At 36.1% G+C, this 20,563-nt stretch overlaps 3 protein-coding genes and 1 pseudogene across 3 annotated transcripts; 3 read left to right on the top strand and 1 right to left on the bottom strand.

Moving 5' to 3' along the window:
• The first annotated feature begins 2,147 nt into the window (after positions 1-2,147).
• On the top strand, positions 2,148-2,773 carry LOC150023190 (auxin-induced protein 6B-like). The gene has a single exon (XM_090297854.1). The coding sequence runs from the start codon at positions 2,326-2,328 to the stop codon at positions 2,596-2,598; it is 273 nt and encodes a 90-aa protein (XP_090153980.1). The 5' UTR covers positions 2,148-2,325; the 3' UTR covers positions 2,599-2,773.
• Positions 2,774-3,635: 862 nt separating this feature from the next.
• On the bottom strand, positions 3,636-4,148 carry LOC150023191 (auxin-induced protein 15A-like). The gene has a single exon (XM_090297469.1). The coding sequence runs from the start codon at positions 4,075-4,077 to the stop codon at positions 3,799-3,801; it is 279 nt and encodes a 92-aa protein (XP_090153595.1). The 5' UTR covers positions 4,078-4,148; the 3' UTR covers positions 3,636-3,798.
• Positions 4,149-6,010: 1,862 nt separating this feature from the next.
• LOC150023192 (senescence-specific cysteine protease SAG39 pseudogene) lies at positions 6,011-6,546 on the top strand (annotated as a pseudogene).
• On the top strand, positions 6,519-7,182 carry LOC150023193 (cysteine endopeptidase RepA-like). The gene has a single exon (XM_090297844.1). The coding sequence runs from the start codon at positions 6,625-6,627 to the stop codon at positions 7,075-7,077; it is 453 nt and encodes a 150-aa protein (XP_090153970.1). The 5' UTR covers positions 6,519-6,624; the 3' UTR covers positions 7,078-7,182.
• The last annotated feature ends 13,381 nt before the right edge of the window (positions 7,183-20,563 follow it).

The following is a 20,563-nucleotide window of genomic DNA, read 5'->3' on the forward strand; positions in this document are numbered from 1 at the left end:
TTCTTAATTTACAAATATAAATGATATACATTTGAATGTGATCATTGAACGGATTGAAAGAAAGATTTTCTAATGGTTACCTCGTTCTGTGGAGAATAAATTCTCAAGAAGTAAAGAAATGTTTTCTTTGACCAGGGATTATTAAGTCAATTGATAATTTATTTATTATATATTATTGATTTCGGACAACTTTTGCTTTAGAGCAGATGAATGGATATTGAATATAATTGAATGCTTGTGAGATTAATGATTATTCAAGAAGGCAACCATCAAGTCAGGTAATGAGTTTGAGTTGTATGATAAAATTAAAACTTTGGTTATGGTAGATTGAATGAAGGAAGAAAGAAGATTTTCATAAGTCATTTATGATAAATGAACATACTGGAGTTTGAAATTTTACCATACTATAGAGTTAATTTATAGCTTACAAGATGGAAGAAAAAATTGTATTAATAAGGCTACCGATGCATTATGAAGATAAAAAATGGATTAAAAATATGCATGCATTGTATATAAGCAGTTATCATATAAGACAATTGTAGATTGTTTCCTTGTGTGTCAACATATTGCTTCATTCTCAATCTAAGTACATAATGATTAAAATCCTAAACCAGTATGTGATCTCTGGCAAGCCTCCGGAGCCTGAGAATTCTTGAATCAGAAACATGTGTACATACTTACCCTACCAATTAACATCCATATGTGGTTGCACCCCTCCATGGCAGCTTATTCTTTTACACATGCATGTACATAATCTCTTGATTCTTTTTCCTCCACTCTTGTAGTTTTCCTAATAAACATTCATGACATGCAACATTGCCGTAACTACAAATGTCTTTTATTTTGCCTTTTGTTTTCTATTATCAGTAACAACTCCCGATTCCATGCAGAAATATCTTTTATATGTTGCTTCAGTGTATTTAAATTGCTTGAAATATAAGAGATGCATTCCTCCAACCTCAGAAACATATATAATTGATCTTGCAGGGGATTCGAACGTCAAAGGACTCGCCATGTCAAACTCTGTCTTCCGCAAGAACGCTCCAAGCACTTCACAAGAACTCCAAGGGAACCTGCGAAACACAACAAACGGCGCTTCTGGCGACTGATTGCACTCCGACGCTCAAGTCAGCCTCGCAAAACCACAAAAGAACTAAGAACTATGAATCTCAGCGAGACTCGTGTGTACTCTGTGATTCTCTCTTTCTCTGTGTGTGTAAACTAGTAACTTGCACGAATGAATCTTACCTCCCCTGCATGAGCGCAGAGTGCCTTTATATACTCTGTTGCGCGCCTAAGTTATTCGTGTATGAAGTAACTTAGCGCGTTTCCTTCACTAGGCGTCTCGTGCAACCTCAGCGTGAATACCAAGTGTGGCTTGGCTAAGCGCACGTACCAGGCATCACCTACTGTGTGAACGATCACCTCCGCTTTGCTCCATGCACGTTATGGGTTAAGAGAGCACCAATCACCGACTGGCTGCTAACTCTCTTAGACCACTCTTGTGCACGGCACTACAAAGCACATAACTTCTCCTTTCTCTGATACCCTGCCGCACAAGGCTCGTATGCAACGCTCTCGCTGGGAATCACCCCTTGTTTCCACCTTAACTACGCGTAACACAAAGACCCGACGGTCATCGCTTACCCCAGACGACCAATCGGTGCATCATAGCGCCGCGCCTTCTGCCTCTAGGCGCTGATCGCACATCCTCTCGGACCACCGATCACCCCCTGATCACCGATCACCCCCTGATCACCGATCACCCCCTGGGTGACCCCCTCAAGGACACATCTGCTTCCCTGGCCCACATGTCCCACTAAGAACGGTCCACGTGGCTATCTGTTGATGACATCATCGACGACCGATGACCGGATCAATAATGATCTAGATATTTCGCTACCCCTTGCTCTATAATTCATCACCCACAAAATACATTCCAGCTGCAAACAACATAATGTGAGAAAACATGTTTACAGCATGTCTATAAAATTATGGAATACCGATGAGTGAATGAACAATAGGTGGAGACTTTTATGTTGGTCATTGTTTAATAAGGTGGGGTTTCACACGTCCATTCAACTCTATCCTTGATAGAGGCACTGAAGACAACACCATGTGATATCTCATGCATATGCCCTCTATCCTTTAACACTATTCCTCTCGGGGATTTGGGTTTCCTTCCCACACAATCTTAAAAACTATATATACACTATCCCTTGTCTTCACAAACAACACATGCCATTGCAACCCTCAAGCTTCAACACTTGGATTCCTCCCTTCAAGATTTGAGATTCTTCTACTTCATTCAATCAAGCACAAAAAATGGGTTTCCGATTACCTGCTATTCGACGAGCATCATTCACAGCTAGCCAAGCAGCTTCAAAATCTTCAGAAGTCCCAAAGGGCTATCTTGCAGTGTATGTTGGAGAGAAACAAAAGCGGTTTGTGATTCCCATATCATACTTGAACCAACCTTCATTTCAAGGCTTGTTGAGTCAGGCTGAAGATGAATTTGGATATGATCATCCCATGGGTGGCCTCACAATTCCTTGCACCGAAGACGTCTTCCAACGTATAACTTCTTTCTTGAATTGACAATATATCTCACTCTTGAAGACTGACATAGATTAGTGGAGAAATTTTGTACAATAGGCATCTCCTCATCTTGTAAAGTTTTTTCCCTTTCTCGAGAAATAGGGAAAAGAACAGAATGAAAAAATCAAATTGTATAATTCTTTTGTTTATATGCCATGAATTCAATCAACATGTAAACATCTCCTTTTCTATGGACAAACATTTAGAATCAGAACTTCATATTTCGTATAGCTTATATTTACTTGGTTGATTAACAATACTATGCCAATGATACATATACCGCTATGCATAATTGAACTGAGTAAAAATTCTTTCACACGGAATTCAATTGCCGCTCTCTTTCTGAATCTCTTCATTACTACTTTCTATTTAGCTTCCTTGTGTTGTGGTTATGATATGTATAAATCTTTAAGTCATAACTGTGACTCTTTTCCATTGGATAAATTGATTAATAACAAGTGGAAGAAATGCGAAATGTGACTTTGAATAATCTGCAAATTTTGCTGATGGAAATACAAATAGATTAGAAGGGACAGATTTGTACATATGGCTTTTTTTGTTTTATTATATACTTACAACAGCTTCATTACAAAATTTAACTTGATACATATATACCAGCGTGAGTCACAATTACTCTTGTTTTATTGGTTTGATAACTTTAAGCCTATGCTTCTTGCATTGTAAGAACATAGTTTCTAAAGACATATTACACTGAGACATAGCATTCATGAATGATATAAGAGAAAGCTTTCGTAACAGGAGTAGGCCACCTCTATTATTCATAAAAGAAGAAATGTTGATGTAAAGCACAATTTTATTTTTCACGTACTTTAACAATGACTACCTCGTGCTTTTGAATTTGTTTTCTTCATAAAGTTCACAAAATGCATGATGTGCATATTTCTTGATAAAATTTACTTTCTTTTACATGATTTTTTTCTTATCAGTATAAAGTCTTGCTTTTTAACAGAATTGAAGCATGGTCATACAGATTGAAGTGCAGATTTAAACTAAAAATGAAACTACAGAGGAGCCGCTTGAGTTGTTGAATTCAATTTAATTAAAAAAAATTATATACAACGATTTTGTAATTCGGTTTCTCTCCCTCTTTTGCAAGAAAGAGAGATGTTTACAAGCTCAGAAGATCGTATTGTGCAAAATGCCTCTACTAATCTATGTTAGTCTCCTAAAGTGTGAGATTTAAGGTGAATTCAAGCATGAAGTTATACGTTGGAAGACATCTTCGGTGCAAGGAATTGTGAGGCCAGTCATTGGATGATCATATCCAAACTCTTCCTCAGCTTGACTCAACAACTCCTGGAATGAAGGTTGGTTCAAGTATGATACGGGAATCACAAACCGCTTCATTTTCTCTCGAACATAGACTGCAAGATGGCCCTTTTGTGCATCCACTGCTTTAGAAGATGCTTGATTTGCTGCGAATAAGGCCTTTCTAATAACAGGTAAACGAAAACCCATTGTTGTATTGATTTCAGAAGATAACGGATTTAAGAGAAGTCTTGGGAAATTTGAATGCTTTCGGATGTGAATGATTTGTATTGATCCTAAATGCTTGAATAAGTGAATATATATACAGATAAAAGGTTATGCAAAAAAGTATGAATTGGTTACTTGAATTATTGGTGAAGGAGGGAAATAAAATAGGACTCATGGGACCAAATGAGAGACATGGCATGTGGTGTTGTCTTTGAGGACTTTTCTTAATAATCAACGTATCATGTTAGCATGTACATAGTAGAAATGACCCACCTTTTGGATCTCCGAAAAAGAAGTGTAATTTGATCTTATCGACACTAGCTTATTCAGGGTGGTGGGTTATTCAAATTTCATGCTGTGTTTCTTAGAATTTAATGTACATCAAATGTGATTCATAATGCCTTGTGATATGGACAATTATTCAGCGTTGGTTCTCTTATTATCACAGTGGAGCTATAAGGTATAGGACAGAGCCAAACCTTATATATAATGTTCACAGTTGGCCATGAGATGACTCAAGAAAACAATATCACATGGTATTGGATAATGATCATCAAATTATCCACCTGATAACCTCATGTTTGTCCATGCATTGCCATAATGCTAATCTAATGGTGGATAAGCTTTAGACATACCACATGCTTCTTCAAATATTTGAGATGACATTTCCATTCAAAACTACATATCTCTTGGATGTATCATCAAATAGTATCACAGTGACAGACAGCAACTACTAAACCTTAATCAGACAACACCATGGGCCCTTGTCTTTCAATTGGTCCAATTACTCCTATTGCGTAACCCTCCTTCAATAATTCATGCAGCCAAATGGTGTCTTATCTATTCATTTCTCTATATATTCATGGCTAATTTATAGGATCAACACAGATCATTCACATCCTAGAGCATTCAAAACTCAGGAGCTTATTCTCAAGACTTTTCGTAAACCATTCTCATCCCAAATCAACAGAATGGGGTTTCGTTTACATGCTATTCGAAAGGCATTATTTGCAACAAATCAAGCATCTTCAAAAGCAGGGAATGTGCCAAAGGGCTATCTTGCAGTCTATGTAGGAGAGAAAATGAAGCGGTTTGTAGTCCCCTTATCATACTTGAATCAACCTTCATTTCAGGACTTGTTGAATCAAGCTGTTGAAGAGTTCCGATATGAACATCCCATTATTGGTGGTCTCTCAACTCCTTGCAGTGAAGATGTCTTCCGACGTATAACGTGTTGCTTCAATTGACAAATAGTAGTATACTTTTGGACACTGACATAGATTAATGAAGACATTTTGTAACATAGACGTCTTCTCAACTTGTAGAGATCTCCCTTTCTTGAGGAAGAGAGGGGAAAGACCATTCAAATGACAAATTCATATTTCTTAGAGCATTTCTTTGTGTGGTTAAACCACACTCTGTCAATACTATATATACACAAACCTTCCTTCTGTGTCATTGTAATGATTTACAATTGTTTCATACAATTCAATTTTCTCTCTCTCTAACACCTGTGCCTTCCTACTTTTCTCTTTGATTCATTTATGGTCCTCATGCCTTTAGCTTAAATGTATGCGTGGCTCACTCGGGATGACATGGATATAATTTTATTAGATTTTGATATGCATTGGCAATATAAATGGAGATGAAACAATAAAAGTGTCAAAGCTGGAGTTTTATAATTCCAAAACTTCTTCAGAGTTACACTGTGCTCTTAGAGCTTGAGTTGAAAACAAGCACATTAATTAGTTTACCATTCAAAGTTATCTTTACTATAAATACCACAACACAACATATTTTTCATACATTTCACTAGCCAACCTCAAGCATTTGTTCCCATAATTGTCACACTACAGTACCCATCATGGTTACCAAAATTCATTTGTGTCATATTTCACCTGCAATGCTTTTCTGCATGGCGTTCTGGGCTATACAAGTCACATCTCGCACTCTGCAAGATGGCTCCATCTATGAGAGGCATGAGGAATGGATGGCTCGTTATTCCAGAGTCTACAAGGACCCTCAAGAAAAGGAAAAGCGTTTCAGGATATTCAAGCAAAATATGAATTACATTGAAGCCTTCAACAATGCTGCCAATAAACCTTACAAGCTAGCCATTAATCAATTTGCAGACCTCACCAACGAGGAGTTCATAGCACCAAGAAATAGATTCAAGGGGCACATGTGTTCCTCAATCATAAGGACAACCACTTTTAAGTACGAAAATGTGACATCAGTACCATCCACAGTGGATTGGAGGCAAAAGGGTGCGGTGACACCGGTCAAGGACCAAGGCCAATGTGGTAAGTCCTGGATAATTCATTTCCCAAGTCAAGTCAAATTACATTGAATCATTACTATGTAACTATTAATTTACTTTGCATTGTAGGATGTTGCTGGGCGTTTTCTGCTGTTGCATCGGCAGAAGGAATTCATCAACTCACCACTTGAAAATTGATTTCTTTGTCTGAACAAGAACTTGTTGATTGTGACACAAAGGGTGTGGACCAAGGTTGTGAAGGTGGTCTTATGGATGATGCTTTCAAATTCATCATCCAAAATAACGGACTCAATACTGAAGCCAATTACCCTTTCAAGGGCGTTGATGGAACCTGCAATGCAAAGGCGGCATCTAGTCATGCAGCTACCATTCGAGGCTACGAGGATGTCCCAGCCAACAATGAGAAGGCACTGCAAAAGGCTGTAACCAATCAACCAGTTTCTGTAGCAATTGATGCTAGTGGCTCTGACTTTCAATTTTACAAGAGTGGTGTCTTCACTGGTTCATGTGGAACAGAGTTGGATCACGGTGTCACTGCAGTGGGATATGGTGTCAGCGATGATGGAACTGAGTATTGGTTGGTTAAGAACTCATGGGGAACTGAGTGGGGTGAAGAAGGCTACATTAGGATGCAAAGGGGTGTAGATTCTGAAGAAGGACTGTGTGGCATAGCCATGCAAGCATCGTACCCCACTGCATAATTATAAAATTTAGACCCTGTTAAGCTATTTTCAATTCTACGTATCTTTTTCACCATTGATTTCTGCTGTTGGTCCTGTATGTTATTAATCAATTTATCCAATGAAAAAGGGGTCATGGTTATGACTTAAAAGATTGATACAACACAAGCTAAATTATCGTAACCACGACACAAGGAAGCTAAATACAAAAGTAGTAATGAAAACTTGTTATCCATAAAGCAAAAAGTGCAGACTGAAACTAAAATAGAAAATACGGAGGAGCTGCTTTAGTGATTGAATTCATGGCATATAAACAAAAGAATTATACAATTTCATTTTGTCATTCTGTTTCTTTTCCCTCTTTCTCGAGAAAGGGAAAAAACTTTACAAGATGAGGAGATGCCTATTGTACAAAATTTCTCCACTAATCTATGTCAGTCTTCTAGAGTGAGATATATTGTCAATTCAAGAAAGAAGTTATACGTTGGAAGACGTCTTCGGTGCAAGGAATTGTGAGGCCACCCATGGGATGATCATATCCAAATTCATCTTCAGCCTGACTCAACAAGCCTTGAAATGAAGGTTGGTTCAAGTATGATATGGGAATCACAAACCGCTTTTGTTTCTCTCCAACATACACTGCAAGATAGCCCTTTGGGACTTCTGAAGATTTTGAAGCTATGGCTCTCTTTCCTGAAACAGGTTCTATCTCGAAGGGGTGCAATGCTTCTTTCGTAGCTTTAGTTCCTAAAGTTAGGGACCCTATAAGGCTTGAGCAGTATCGTCCTATATCGCTAGTAGGTGCTATATACAAAATCATCTCTAAGGTGCTGGCTGGCAGAATAAAGAATGTCTTACCCTCAATTATTGATGAAAGACAATCGGGTTTTATAAAGGACAAAGGGATTCTTAATAGCGTGCTTATGGCTAATGAAGCGGTAGAGGATCTAAGGAGGCGTGGGAGAAGTGGTTTGTGTCTGAAGGTGGATTTTGAGAAAGTTGATGACTCAGTCAGATGGGTTTTCTTTTATGATATGCTAGAAAGGATGGGGTTTCACAGTAAGTGGATTAGTTGGATCAGAGGATGTATGGAATGTGCCACTGTATTTGTGCTTGTTAATGGGAGCCCTACTGAGGAATTTAAACCATCTAAAGGGCTTAGGAAGGGTGACCTTCTAGCTCCTTTCCTCTTCATAGTAGTAGCAGAAGGCTTGGCTGGCTTAGTAAGGCAAGTTGTTAAGGCTAGTTTGCTCTCTGGCCTTAAGATTGGTAGAAAGGAGGTTGAGTTCTGCATCCTTCAGTTTGCATATGACACTCTGTTTTTCTGTGAGGACTCCTACACCAATGTGGTCACTCTGAATCGTTAGGGGGTTTGAGTTAGCATCAGGCTTGAAGATTAACTTCCACAAGTCAAAACTAATAGGCATCAGTGTCCACAGAAACACTCTTGTTTGCTACACAAAGACCTTGAATTGTGCTCAGATGAGAATACCGTTTAAATATCTGGGCCTTGAAGTGGGAGGAAATCCAATGAAGAAAAAGTTTTGGGAAGCTGTGCTAAACAATTTAAAAGCAAGGCTCAGTGTGTGGAAAGGGAGATTCTTATCCATGGCAGGGAGAATTTGTCTAATCAAATATGTCCTTACTTTTGTTCTGCTTTACTACCTATCCCTATTCAGAGTGTCAGATACGGTTTGTAAAAGCATCACTATTATCCAAAGGAGGTTTCTATGGGTTGGGGGAAGGAGAACAAGTCAATCTCTTGGGTAAGCTGGAAAGTTTTGTGTAAACCAAGAGAGGAGGGTGGTTTGGGTTTGAGAGACATCCGAAAGTTTAATTCTGCCCTCCTGGCTAAATGGAGATGGCATTATATATCGGATGAGAAAGGGAGATGGAAGGATATATTGGTTATGAAGTATGGCTCAGAACTACAACATTCGCAAACACCAGTGAAACTACAATCCTGGTGGTGGAGAGACTTACTTAAAGTCTGTAGGGAGGGTGGAGGAGATGGATGGTTTCTTAATGAAATTGGGTGGAAATTAGGACGTGGAGACAAAGTAAAGTTCTGGGAGGATGTGTGGGTTGGAAATTCTAATCTCAAAACAATGTTCCCCAGATTGTTTTCTTTGTCTTTAAATCAGGGGCATAAGGTGGAAAAGGTAGGTGAGTGGGAAGATTCGGTTTGGCGATAGTGTTTAAGGTGGAGGCATGCAAGATTTGAGTGGGAATCCTTGCTGGAAGAAGAGTTTGTAATACACATGTTCTTGCCGATTGACTCGGTCACCAGTAGACTTCTACAGGCGAGCTCGAACTCCGTCTACCTCATGGTGGAACTCGTGCTTTCCTTAATGTCTGGATGTTGTTCCTGTTGAGACAGCGGGCACCCTAACGGCCGATCGCACTCCGACGATGAAGTCAGTACAGGACTTATAAGAGACAAGTAGTATCTAATATAATGCTTAGTAAAGTGTTAGCCAAGCGTTAGAAACAGCGTACCTTTACCTAGGGTTTCTGCCGCTTTTTATAACCGCACATGCAGCAGTTGCACTTGAGATAAGAAAATATAAATTTACAATAAGCACATTATCTTATATCTCTAACAGAAAACCACCTGCCACATGCACCAATGACCTTTATGTGCTAAACTGCAGGCCACATTCTGTTATACATACACCTCTCTATCTTTTTAGGGTTAACAACAAGTATTTTATGTGCAACAAACAAACAAAATATCTCTTTATCTTTTATCTTCAGAATCACTACAGATAAAATATCTCTTTATCTTTTATCTCCAGAATCACAACAGTTGAAATATCTCTTTATATTTTATCTTTAAATACATGCAACTTGAATTTAAATCATAGCACATCATTAGAAAACTAGGCCCATTAACCAAACTGTAATACACATATCCACAACAAAATTGTTTAAAGAAGAGAAGGATGTTTAGGTGTGGAGGAATGATGAAGTGGGGTGTTTCTCTGTGAACTCCTCTTATGAATGCTTAGTTAAACATGGAAGAGATCCTCATCTCGATGTATTCAAGTATCTTTAGAAGGCTAAGGTTTTCCCTAGTGTGGTGACCACAACATGGAGGGTTCTTATGGATAGATTACCAACTATAGAGTCCTTGAGTAGGAGAGGGGTGATGACTCTTGGCTCAAAATAAAATTCTGACACAACAGATTAAGTAGCTAACCGCACAAATGGCTAAATTGCCCCAACAATTTGTTGAAGATAGATGTTGCCCCTTCAAGACATGTGTTTGATGAAGTCATTTGTGTAAATTTTCTTAGTATTTACATTTGCTTTAAGAATGTCTTAGGTATAGATTAGAGGTTGTTTAGAGTAGGCCTTTTGCTGGGTAACTCACCTTTTAACCCCTGACCATGTGATAAAAGCAAGCAAAAGTTTTATGAAACTGTTTCTCACATGTTTTTGCAAAAATATCCTTACTGCATAAAAAATGAATTTGTTCTTTTCTAAATGAATAGATTATATTCTTAAACTGATGTTTTGATTAAATGTTTTTAAAAAATCATGTTTTGTGCATAAAGTATTTTGACTAAGTCTTCATTCCATCAAAACGACTGTGTTTCACTTGTTAAGAAGTTTATGTTATCGTTTTGAAAATGAATTTTTTCTTCTGTAAATGAATAGATTCTTTTTCGTTTGGTGCATTGGTTCTCTTAAAAGGATTTTCACGTTTTATCCTTACACCAGGGAGTTTGACTAAGTCTTTTACATATAACTAATTCTCTAATAGCCTTTGAAAATAAATCAGTTCATTTCATTTTCAATTTGTTCTTTTTGTAACAACTTTAACTGTTTTTTGAAAGTTTGTTATTGTTGAATCAAGTGTGTTCAAGCTTTGAAGAATCGAAATCCTTGAAGTTTGATGGAAGGCTGGATGTGCTTGTTGTTGCTGAGGTGTTTTAGAATAGGATCTGGGGTAGATTATCTGTGTTAATCCACTCTTGATTGAATCCAAAGCATAAGCACTCTCAAACCTTTTTAATTGAAAGTGTTTTCCAAACTAAGTGAAAAACAAGATGTTGTTTTGTCGAAACAACGATTGTTTTATACTTAGGTGTTTTTATAAAGGTTGAAAACTGTTTTTAATGGTTCAATGCTGTCAAACCAAAACAACTGATTGATTCGAGCATTCAACCGATTGTTTGTTTTGGGACCATAACAGAAAACTGTTTTGTGCTTTGACTGAGCTTTAAATGATTTTATAACTGAATACGCTCAAGTTTTAAATGCTTTGACCAGTTTTTGAAAGCAATAAATAGTTTGTTCAGATTTGGTAACAAACAAGAATTGTGATTTAATCAAAGAAAAACATATTTGAGTTTTTCACTGATTTTGCTTTTGAAGAGTTGAAGATTTCTTTGATCAAGAGAGTGTGGAATAGGATTTTCATCTTGTATTGATTTCAGATCTTTCTGTAACAAGTGTAATCCTTTTGTACCTTCTGTAAACTTTGTGTGTGAAGCTGAGAAGTGTTGTTTGCTCTTGAGGTTGTCAAGATCAGCATTCTTGGTGGTGTTTGTGTTGAGCCAAAGGAAGTGTGTGTCTTGAGGGGATCAAGGTACCTTTTGTGGTGTTGTAAGTAATCTAGGGTTGATTGCTTAGTGGATTCCCAGTGGTTTCTAGGAAGACTGAATGTTGCTCTTGGTTTAAGAGTGAACCAGTATAAACCTGTGTCTGCAATTTCTTTATCCCTTGAACTCTTTAAATTCAGTTTATATTTGTGAATTGGTATAAACAACCAATTGTTTATACGAAACAACCGATTGTTTTTCTGGTGTTGTTCTAAATTGCTTTGTGTTTGTGGAAAACTGAATTCTAAATCAAGTTTTCTCGAAGTAATTTCATTCTAGACTTAAAAGTTTGCGAAAAACCTTTTTAAACCATTCACCCCCCTTCTAGTTTAAAGCCATACTATTTTTATATGGCTGATAGATTACCTTTTGGGGAAGGTGCTTCAATCAACAGACCACCTCTGTTTTGTGGTTTGAACTACCAATTTTGGAAAGTTAGAATGAAAATCTTTGTGGAATCACTTGACAAAGGTATTTGGGATGCAATTTAAAATGGCCCCTTTGTTCCAAAATTTGAAAGAGATGGATCTTCCATTGAAAAACCTTGGTCTCAATGGACTGATTCTGAAAGCAAGAAGGCCAAATTTGATTGCATTGCTAAAAACATAATAACTTCTGCCTTGAATTCAGATGAATTTTTCAGGGTCTCTCAATGCAAATTAGCAAAGGAAATGTGGGACACATTGGAGGTAACTCATGAAGGTACCAATGAGGTGAAAAGAGCTAGAAATCATACTTTAATCCAAGAGTATGAAATCTTCATAATGCTCAAGGGTGAGATAATTTCTGAAGTTCGGAAGAGGTTCACTCACATCATCAATCACCTTATGAGCCTTGAGAAAACCTTTGAAAAAGAATAGCTAAACAACAAGATCCTCAAATGTCTTGATAGGTCTTAGCAACCTAAGGTAACTTCTATATCTGAATCAAAAGATCTAACATCATTGAGTATGGCTTCTTTGTTTGGCAAGCTTAGGGAACATGAGTTAGAAATGAATAGACTCAATGTTCAAGAAAGTGAAGACAAGCATGTGAGAAGCATTGCCTTAAAAGCTATCAAGCACAAAAGCAAGCAAGAATACAATGATGAAGAGAACCTTAGTTTGCTATCTAGAAAGTTAAGCAAATTCTTGAAAAGGAACCGCAACAAAGACAGCAACAAAGAAAGGTATGGAAACAAAAAATTCAATGATTTTAATTCCAATAACTATACTTATTTTGGTTGGGGTAAGCAAGGGCACATAAAGGCAGATTGCCCAAATAAAGAAAGCAAGGAGAAGAAGTCAAGCTACAAAGAAAAGAAGGGAAAGTCAAAAAGGGCCTACATAGCTTGGGATGAGAATGAAGTTTCCTCATCAAGCTCATCATCAAGTGAAAAAGAAAAGGCAAACATATGCTTGATTGTTGAAGGAGACGATGATTCATGTAACTCAAGTGATGTAAGTTCATGTGCTTCTCTAAATGTTGAAAATTATAGTTAATTGATTGAAGCTTTTCAAGAAACACATGACAACCGATTGAAAGAGTTTAACAGCGGGCTTGAAAAGAGAGTGAAGGCACTTGAAGAAGAGCTGGAAAATCAAAAAGTGATTTTGAAAATCCGGAAACTCATTGCAAAAACTCTTCTTGCAAGTGTGACACTCTCATTTGTGAAAATTGTGAAAATCTTGAAAAGAAAGTGCATTATCTTGTAAGTACTGTGGATAAGCTTTCAAAAGGAAAATCCAACTTTGAGAATGTCTTGGCATCTCAAAACTGTGTTTTTGGAAGAGCTGGATTAGGTTTTAATCCACAAAACAAGCAAGATAAGTTTTCAAAGAGTTTTTCAAAAAAGCCAGTAAAACAACCGATTGTTAAGTCGAAACAACCGGTTGTTACATGCTTTTATTGCATGAAGAAAGGCCATTCTGTTAGGTTCTGCAAAATAAGGAAATTTTTTGTTCCCAGAGACTTTATGAAATGGATTCCCAAAGGTTGTGAGGTTTCAAATGATAAAAGTAAACTACATGGACCCACATTTGTAAGGGGACCAAACCTTGTTGCTTGAATTCATGTTCATGCAGGGAATTTAGAGAAACATGAGGCACTGAGTCATCTGATCAGGTTGTTGGAAGGAAAAGATCAACATTGAAGTTGAATCAATGTTATGTATCAGTCCAAGGTTCTCAAAAGTCACTTACGAAAGGATCTGGGTCAATAAAGCTGTGTTGAAAGCCTGCTTATGTTCTGGAGGAAGTTACAACATGTCATAAAGGAATATATTCCAAAATCTTGAAAATTTAAGAGCCTTTATGACTAGTCAAAGATCACATGTGATGACCATGTGATTTTCTGCTTTTTCTGACGTTTTTTGTGCAGGTCTTGCTCAAGTCTTTTCTCTCTGAAGACTGAAACCCACTCACATGATCATTGAATGCAGTTTGATTCTGTGTTTCTTTAAATTCTATTGCAGCTATTCACTCTCACAAGAACAATCAATTGAGCCATCTCTTTGAACATCTCTTGCTCTCCTTGTGTGAGTCTTCTTTGCCTCTTTTTCTGCTGTCATGGAATCAACTCCTTCCACTTCAAAGAGGATCAAAACCAGAGCTGTGAGGTCTGGAGGGAGATTAGAGGGCTGGTTTTCTGGAGACAATGAGCTCATTGAAAGATATCGCTTTGAAACTAGCACAAAGGTGATCAACAACGCCAAAGTTGTTTCCTTTGATTGGCTGAAAAGCCAAAAGCTAGACAATGTGAGGAAGCTGCTCAAGGACCAATCACTAAGAAGGTTCTTGGAGATAAAGGGGAACATATACCCTGATTTGATTCGGGTGTTCTACACCAATCTCAAGTTTGAGGGAAACAATCTTGTTTCTCATGTGAAGGGAGTTGACATGGAAATCTCTTATGATGTGTGGACTGTTGTTGTTGGTCTGAAATATGTTGGTTTGAGAATCAACAAGGGAAATCTTGGAGTAGTGGAGGATTTTAACAAAGTCCAATACTACAAGAGTTGCTTGAAGAATCAAAATGCCCAAGTGAGAACTTGTTCGGTTGGAGGTTTAAAGCTAGATGAAAGGGTGCTTGCTCTTATTGTAACTTGGATTCTTACTCCAAGGGGGAGCAACCATTATGTCCTAACAGAAGAAGACTTTGTATACATCTACTGCATCATGAAGAAGATCAAAATCAACTGGATCCACATCATTAAAGAACACATGCAAAAAGTCATGAGGTTAAGTGATTATCATTATCCCTATGCTATTTTAATCTCTAAATTCTTGCTTTATTTTGAAGTGAATCTTGAAGATGAGACATTTGAGTTGGTTAAGTCAACACAAGAGATGAACAATGGCTCTCTTAGCAAGATGGGATTCACCAAAATAAATGGGAAGTGGGTGAGCAAAGATGGTGATCATGGTGCTTCATCAAGTGTTGCAGCTGTTGATTTTGATGAAGAAGATCAAGCTGCTGACATGGATTTTTACCATGAAGAACAACCTGAAACCAATCTAGGTGTTGGAACCAGTGTAGGGAATCAAGGAGATGAAATGCCATCCATTTCTTCTTTTGAAAGATACATGGTGAATAGGCTTGATGGCTTTGCCGAGAATCAAAGAAATCTTCATGATTTGTGTGTGAGCAACTTTCATAGTATAGACAACAGATTCAACAGCATGGATACATGGTTCATGACCTTGGATGAACAGATAGAAGTTGTTCAGAATCAGATTTTTGAACTCCAGTATATCAAGGATGATTAAAGGAAAAACAACCGGTTGAATTCACGAAACAACCGATTGTTTTTGGTCTTGTATCAGTTTAAGAGCTTCTGTTTTAAATTTCTGCATAAAATGGAACAATTATCTTTTTATCTCTTCTTTTTTTCTATTTGTGAAGACAAATAGGGGGAGATTCTATGTTGTGTATGAGTGTTTAAGTAAGCCTTATTTCTGTTGATTTTAATGCTGCTGATATACTGTTTCTGTTCTTTGCTCTAACCTTCTATCAGAGATATTGTGCTTTGCTTAAACTTTGTCTTGCAAGAACTGCTTCAGATTCAATCAAAACCAACACAAGCAACTAGGGATTTATCTTCATCAAATAGAGGGAGATTGTTGAATCAACTGTGTTCAAGCTTTCAAGAATCCAAATCCTTGAAGTTTGATGGAAGGTTGGATGTGCTTGCTGTTGCTGAGGTGTTTTAGAATAGGATCTGGGGTAGATTATCTGTGTTAATTCAATCTTGATTGAATCCAAAGCATAAGCATTCTCAAACCTTTTTAATTGAAAGTGTTTTTCAAACTAAGTGAAAAACAACCTGTTGTTTTGTCGAAACAACCGATTGTTTTATACTTAGGTGTTTTTAGAAAGGTTGAAAACAGTTTTTGATGGCTGACTTGCTGTCAAACCTAAACAACCGATTGATTCGAGCATTCAACCGATTGTTTGTTTTGGGACCATAACAGAAATCTGTTTTGTGCTTTGACTGAGCTTTAAATGATTTTATAACTGAATACGCTCCAGTTTTAAATGCTTAGACCAGTCTTTGAAAGCAATAAATAGTTTGTTCAGATTTGGTAACAAACAAGAACTGTGATTTAATCAAATAAAAATAGATTTGAGTTTTTCACTAATTTTGCTTTTGAAGAGTTGAAGATTTCTTTGAGATTGCTTTGATCAAGAGAGTGTGGAATAGGATTTTCATCTTGTATTGATTTCAGATCTTTCTATAACAAGTGTAATCCTTTTGTACCTTCTGTAAACTTTGTGTGTGAAGTTGAGAAGTGTTGTGTGCTCTTGAGGTTGTCAAGATCAGCATTCTTGGTGGTGTGTGTCTTGAGGGGATCAAGGACACTTCTTTGGTGGTGTTGTAAGTAATCTAGGGTTGATTGCTTAGTGGATTCCCAGTGGTTTCTAGGAATACTGGATGTAGCTCTTGGTTTAAGAGTGAACCAGTATAAACCTGTGTGTGCAATTTCTTTATCCCTTGAACACTTTAAATTCAGTTTATATTTGTGAACTAGTATAAACAACCCATTGTTTCTACGAAATAACCGATTGTTTTTCTGGTGTTGTGCTAAATTGCTTTGTGTTTTTGGCAAACTGAATTCTGAATCAAGTTTTCTCGAAGTAATTTCATTCTAGACTTAAAAGTTTGCGAAAACCCTCTTTAAACCATTCACCCCCCTCTAGTTTAAAGCCGTACATTCTAACAATTATAAAATGTTTTCCTATAAAAAGAGAGTTTGTTCTAACAATTATAACAATTATAAAGCCATACAATTGAGAAAACAAGTTTTACAATAGAGAAATAAGAATTTTCAGGGGATTAGCATGTGTTCTTGAAAGATTTTCCAAATCACAAAGTGTGCTTGTTTTTGGTTGCTTCTAAGGCTTGGTTAGAGGTGTTGTCACTGTGTGAGCAATCTGTTCTACTGGTTTAAGGTAGATTTCTGCACTCTCTATCATGTGTATTCGTTTCTTTCATCAATTTCTTGTAAAGTGTGGTTGTAAACTCTTCTTGATAGGGTTTCTTGAAGAGTGGTGTGTGCTGGAATAGTGTTTTTCAGCAAAGTGTGCCATGTTCTTGTAGGGTTCAAGAACTGTGGTTTTTATAATTGTTTTGAATTGTGGTTTAGTGAATTTCACCTTGGATTAGGTGAAGACTGGATGTACCTCATTGGAGTGAACCAGTATAATTGTTTTGAGTTCATTCTCTCTTAATCCCTGCACTCAATAACTACTGAATAAACTGATCAGTCAAGAAATAAATCTATTCAATTGTAATTGAATCTGTTCTTTCTGGGCACGTGTATACTGTTCTTGATTTTCTGGAAAACTCCCTGAAGAACTTCTACATAAGTCTCTATGTGTTGAAACATAATTGAAATTCATGTTCTGTGAAATTTAATTCAATTTGTTAAGTGCTTTAAAACAAGAATTGTTTTTGTATTCAAAGATTGTGATTAAGTGCTGAAGCTCTCGGTTTTATTCTGTGAAAAATCAATTTGATCCTTCCCTGTAAATCATAAAACTCAATCTTAAAATCAGAAGTCATTTCAATTGAGATAAACTCTTTAAAGTACATAAATGGTATAAAAATAAATATGTTCATTACTATATAAATCGATTTATTTTCTGTGTACTGTGATAAAAAGTGAATCTGTGCAAAAGTTTGAAAAGCTCAATTCACCCCCCTCTTGAACTTTGACAATATTTAACCCAAAGCAATTATATGTTGTTCATTCATCTCAAAGCCAGAGTAAATCAATCAGGTGTGATTTTTGTGAAGGTGATCATCCTAATGGTCACTGTTCTTATCAGAACAATTCACCTGAAGCTAAGGATCCATCCATGCTTGAAAGAATGAGTAAAGTTGAAGACGCCCTGACAAAGCTTGTGATAAGGGAAGAAAAATAGCATGGCAGCAATCAGGAATATAGAGATCCAGATGGGAAAAGTGCCCAAACAATTTGAAGAAATACAAAGTGTCCAGTTTTCAGTCGACAGCCAAACCAACCCAAAAGAGCATTGCAATAATGTAGTAACTGAAAAAGAAGATGAGACTAAGGACTTAGAGAGAAAAAAAGAAAAGAAGTAAGGAAGAAAAAATTAAAAATAGATCTTGAAAAAGATATATCATATCCTCATCCTCCTTCAAAAAAAGAGAAGGAAAGAAAATTCTTTGACAAATTGCCCCCTAAAAATTATTTTGCAGGAAATCTGAAGCAAGATTCGACATTTGAAAGATTTCGAAAGAATAGGAGCTACATTGTAGAAAAATATATAGAGCTGGAGGATAGATACAATGGCTTTATTCGGAAAAGCTTGCCTCAAAATTTCAAGGACCCAGGAAGTTTTAATCTTCTAGTGTCTATAGGTGCTTTATCTGTGGACAATGCCTTGTTGGATTTGGGGGAAAGTATAAATCTAATATCTTTGGCAATTTTTGTTAAGGAAGATAGGCGATTTGGAGGTTTAACCCACTAAGATACAATTATAATTGGCAGACATATCCATCAAATATCCATATGGTGTGGTTGAAGATGTTCTGGTGAAGGTGGATAAGTTCATGTTCCCAGTGGATTTTGTTGTCATGGACATAAAAGAAGATGAAGAGGTTCCCTTGATACTTGGCAGACCCTTTATGAAGACTGCTAGAGTTATAGTTGATGTTGACAAAGGAGAACTTCAACTTTGAGCTCAAAATGAGGAGGTAACTTTTCATCTTTTTGGTGGTCTTAAAAATTTTAATACAGGAGAAGAATGTGTACAGAAGGATGGATCAAAGAGAGATTTCCACCTTGAAATAAAGAGGCGTCAAGCTAGATGACGTTAAACGAGCGCTTACTGGGAGGCAACCCAATCCACATTTTAGTTTTATGTTGTTTTATTACCTTTTTTATTTTATTTTTAAAAAAAAATTAAAATTTAAAAATTAAAACTTTTAAAAAATAATAATAAAATAAATAAAAAATCCTATATGCCTCCTAATCATTTTGCAGGTTATGTATTTTGACCTGGGGACAGGTTCTATTATTCAGGGGGCAGATCCAGTGAATGAAGCAAGACTGTAGATAAAGAGTTTAACAAAAGTTGAATGACTTCTTAAGAAGAGAGGATTGAGCAAAAATATGGTTTTATCTTTTTAATTCTCTTTTCTTTTCAGTTATTTGAATTGTCTTATTTTTCTGTTAAGTTTTTTGGATATTTTTTTTTCTTTTTATTTGTTTATTTGCTTATTTGGTAATTTGAATAAATTTGGTTTTGTTAGTTTTATGTCTTGAAATAATTCTCTTGAATAAATTTCAATTTAATTTTTTGTTTTCTAGTTTTATTTTTCTCAAATAAAAAAACTAGAATATTAATTTTGAATTGTGGAAAAAAAAATTTGTATTTAAATATTAAATTGTGAGATGAATTAGACACAGGGTTAGAAAATAAAATATGATTGAATCCCTATTCAAATGTAGTTGAAATTATGATACATGAAAATTTAACAGGATGATTGATTAGGACAAAGAATGACAAGACAAAAAGGAATGAAACCATTTAAACCAAGTGAGTGTGTGAACCTTAAACAGTTTTGAGACTTTTACTCATGAATTAACAGTTGTAGTTGCTTAATTTTTATTTTTGTTACATTGTAAAAGAACATGAAAATATTGAGTCATTTTTTATGTTAATTAGGAACCAAGGGCCAAATAGCCAACCTTTATCTTATTAGAATCCCATTTTTATATATATCCCATTTGAGCCAAGAATTTTTTTGTTAATATTGCACCTTAACCTTTAATGATATATTATCCTACCCTTTAGCATGTTTAAGGAAGGAGAACGTCGATGCAATACATATAAAAAAGGGAATTGTTGGTTCTAATTGCGAAAGCTCAAAAAGTTCAAAATAGGAAGAATCTTTTCCTATTATTGAAAAAAAGAAAAAAAAAAGGAAGAGAGACAGAAGAAGAAAAAGAAATAGAAAGGAAAAAAAAATCATCATGAAAATCTTGAAAAGTCAGAAAGAAAATAAGGAAAAAGGTGACATTGAAAGAAAGTGGTAAGTAGTTAACATATATGTTCTCTATAATTGAATTGTAGGTATGTTATTCTTCTTTAAGATGTGAATTTTGTTATCTAAGAAAAACCAATATTTTTTGGAAGCCCAACCTCATTACAACCCTGGAAATGACCTCAAGATTAATGTTACTAATATGTTTGTGATTTGAAGATGAAATGAAAAGCAACTGTGATTTGTTATGATTCAGTGAAAATAGAGAGAAACACTTACCCATGAGCATATGAAAAGATATTCCTTGATGAATTGTCATTTATTTGTTTTGTGTTTATATTTTTCAATATTTGAATTTGGAAGCATCATAAGTTTTTAATTTGATTTGTTGTTTAGTAAATTA

Source organism: Phaseolus vulgaris, chromosome 11 (genome assembly GCF_051622355.1).
Source record: "Phaseolus vulgaris cultivar YP4 chromosome 11, ASM5162235v1, whole genome shotgun sequence".
NCBI classification, from domain to species: Eukaryota; Viridiplantae; Streptophyta; class Magnoliopsida; order Fabales; family Fabaceae; genus Phaseolus; species Phaseolus vulgaris.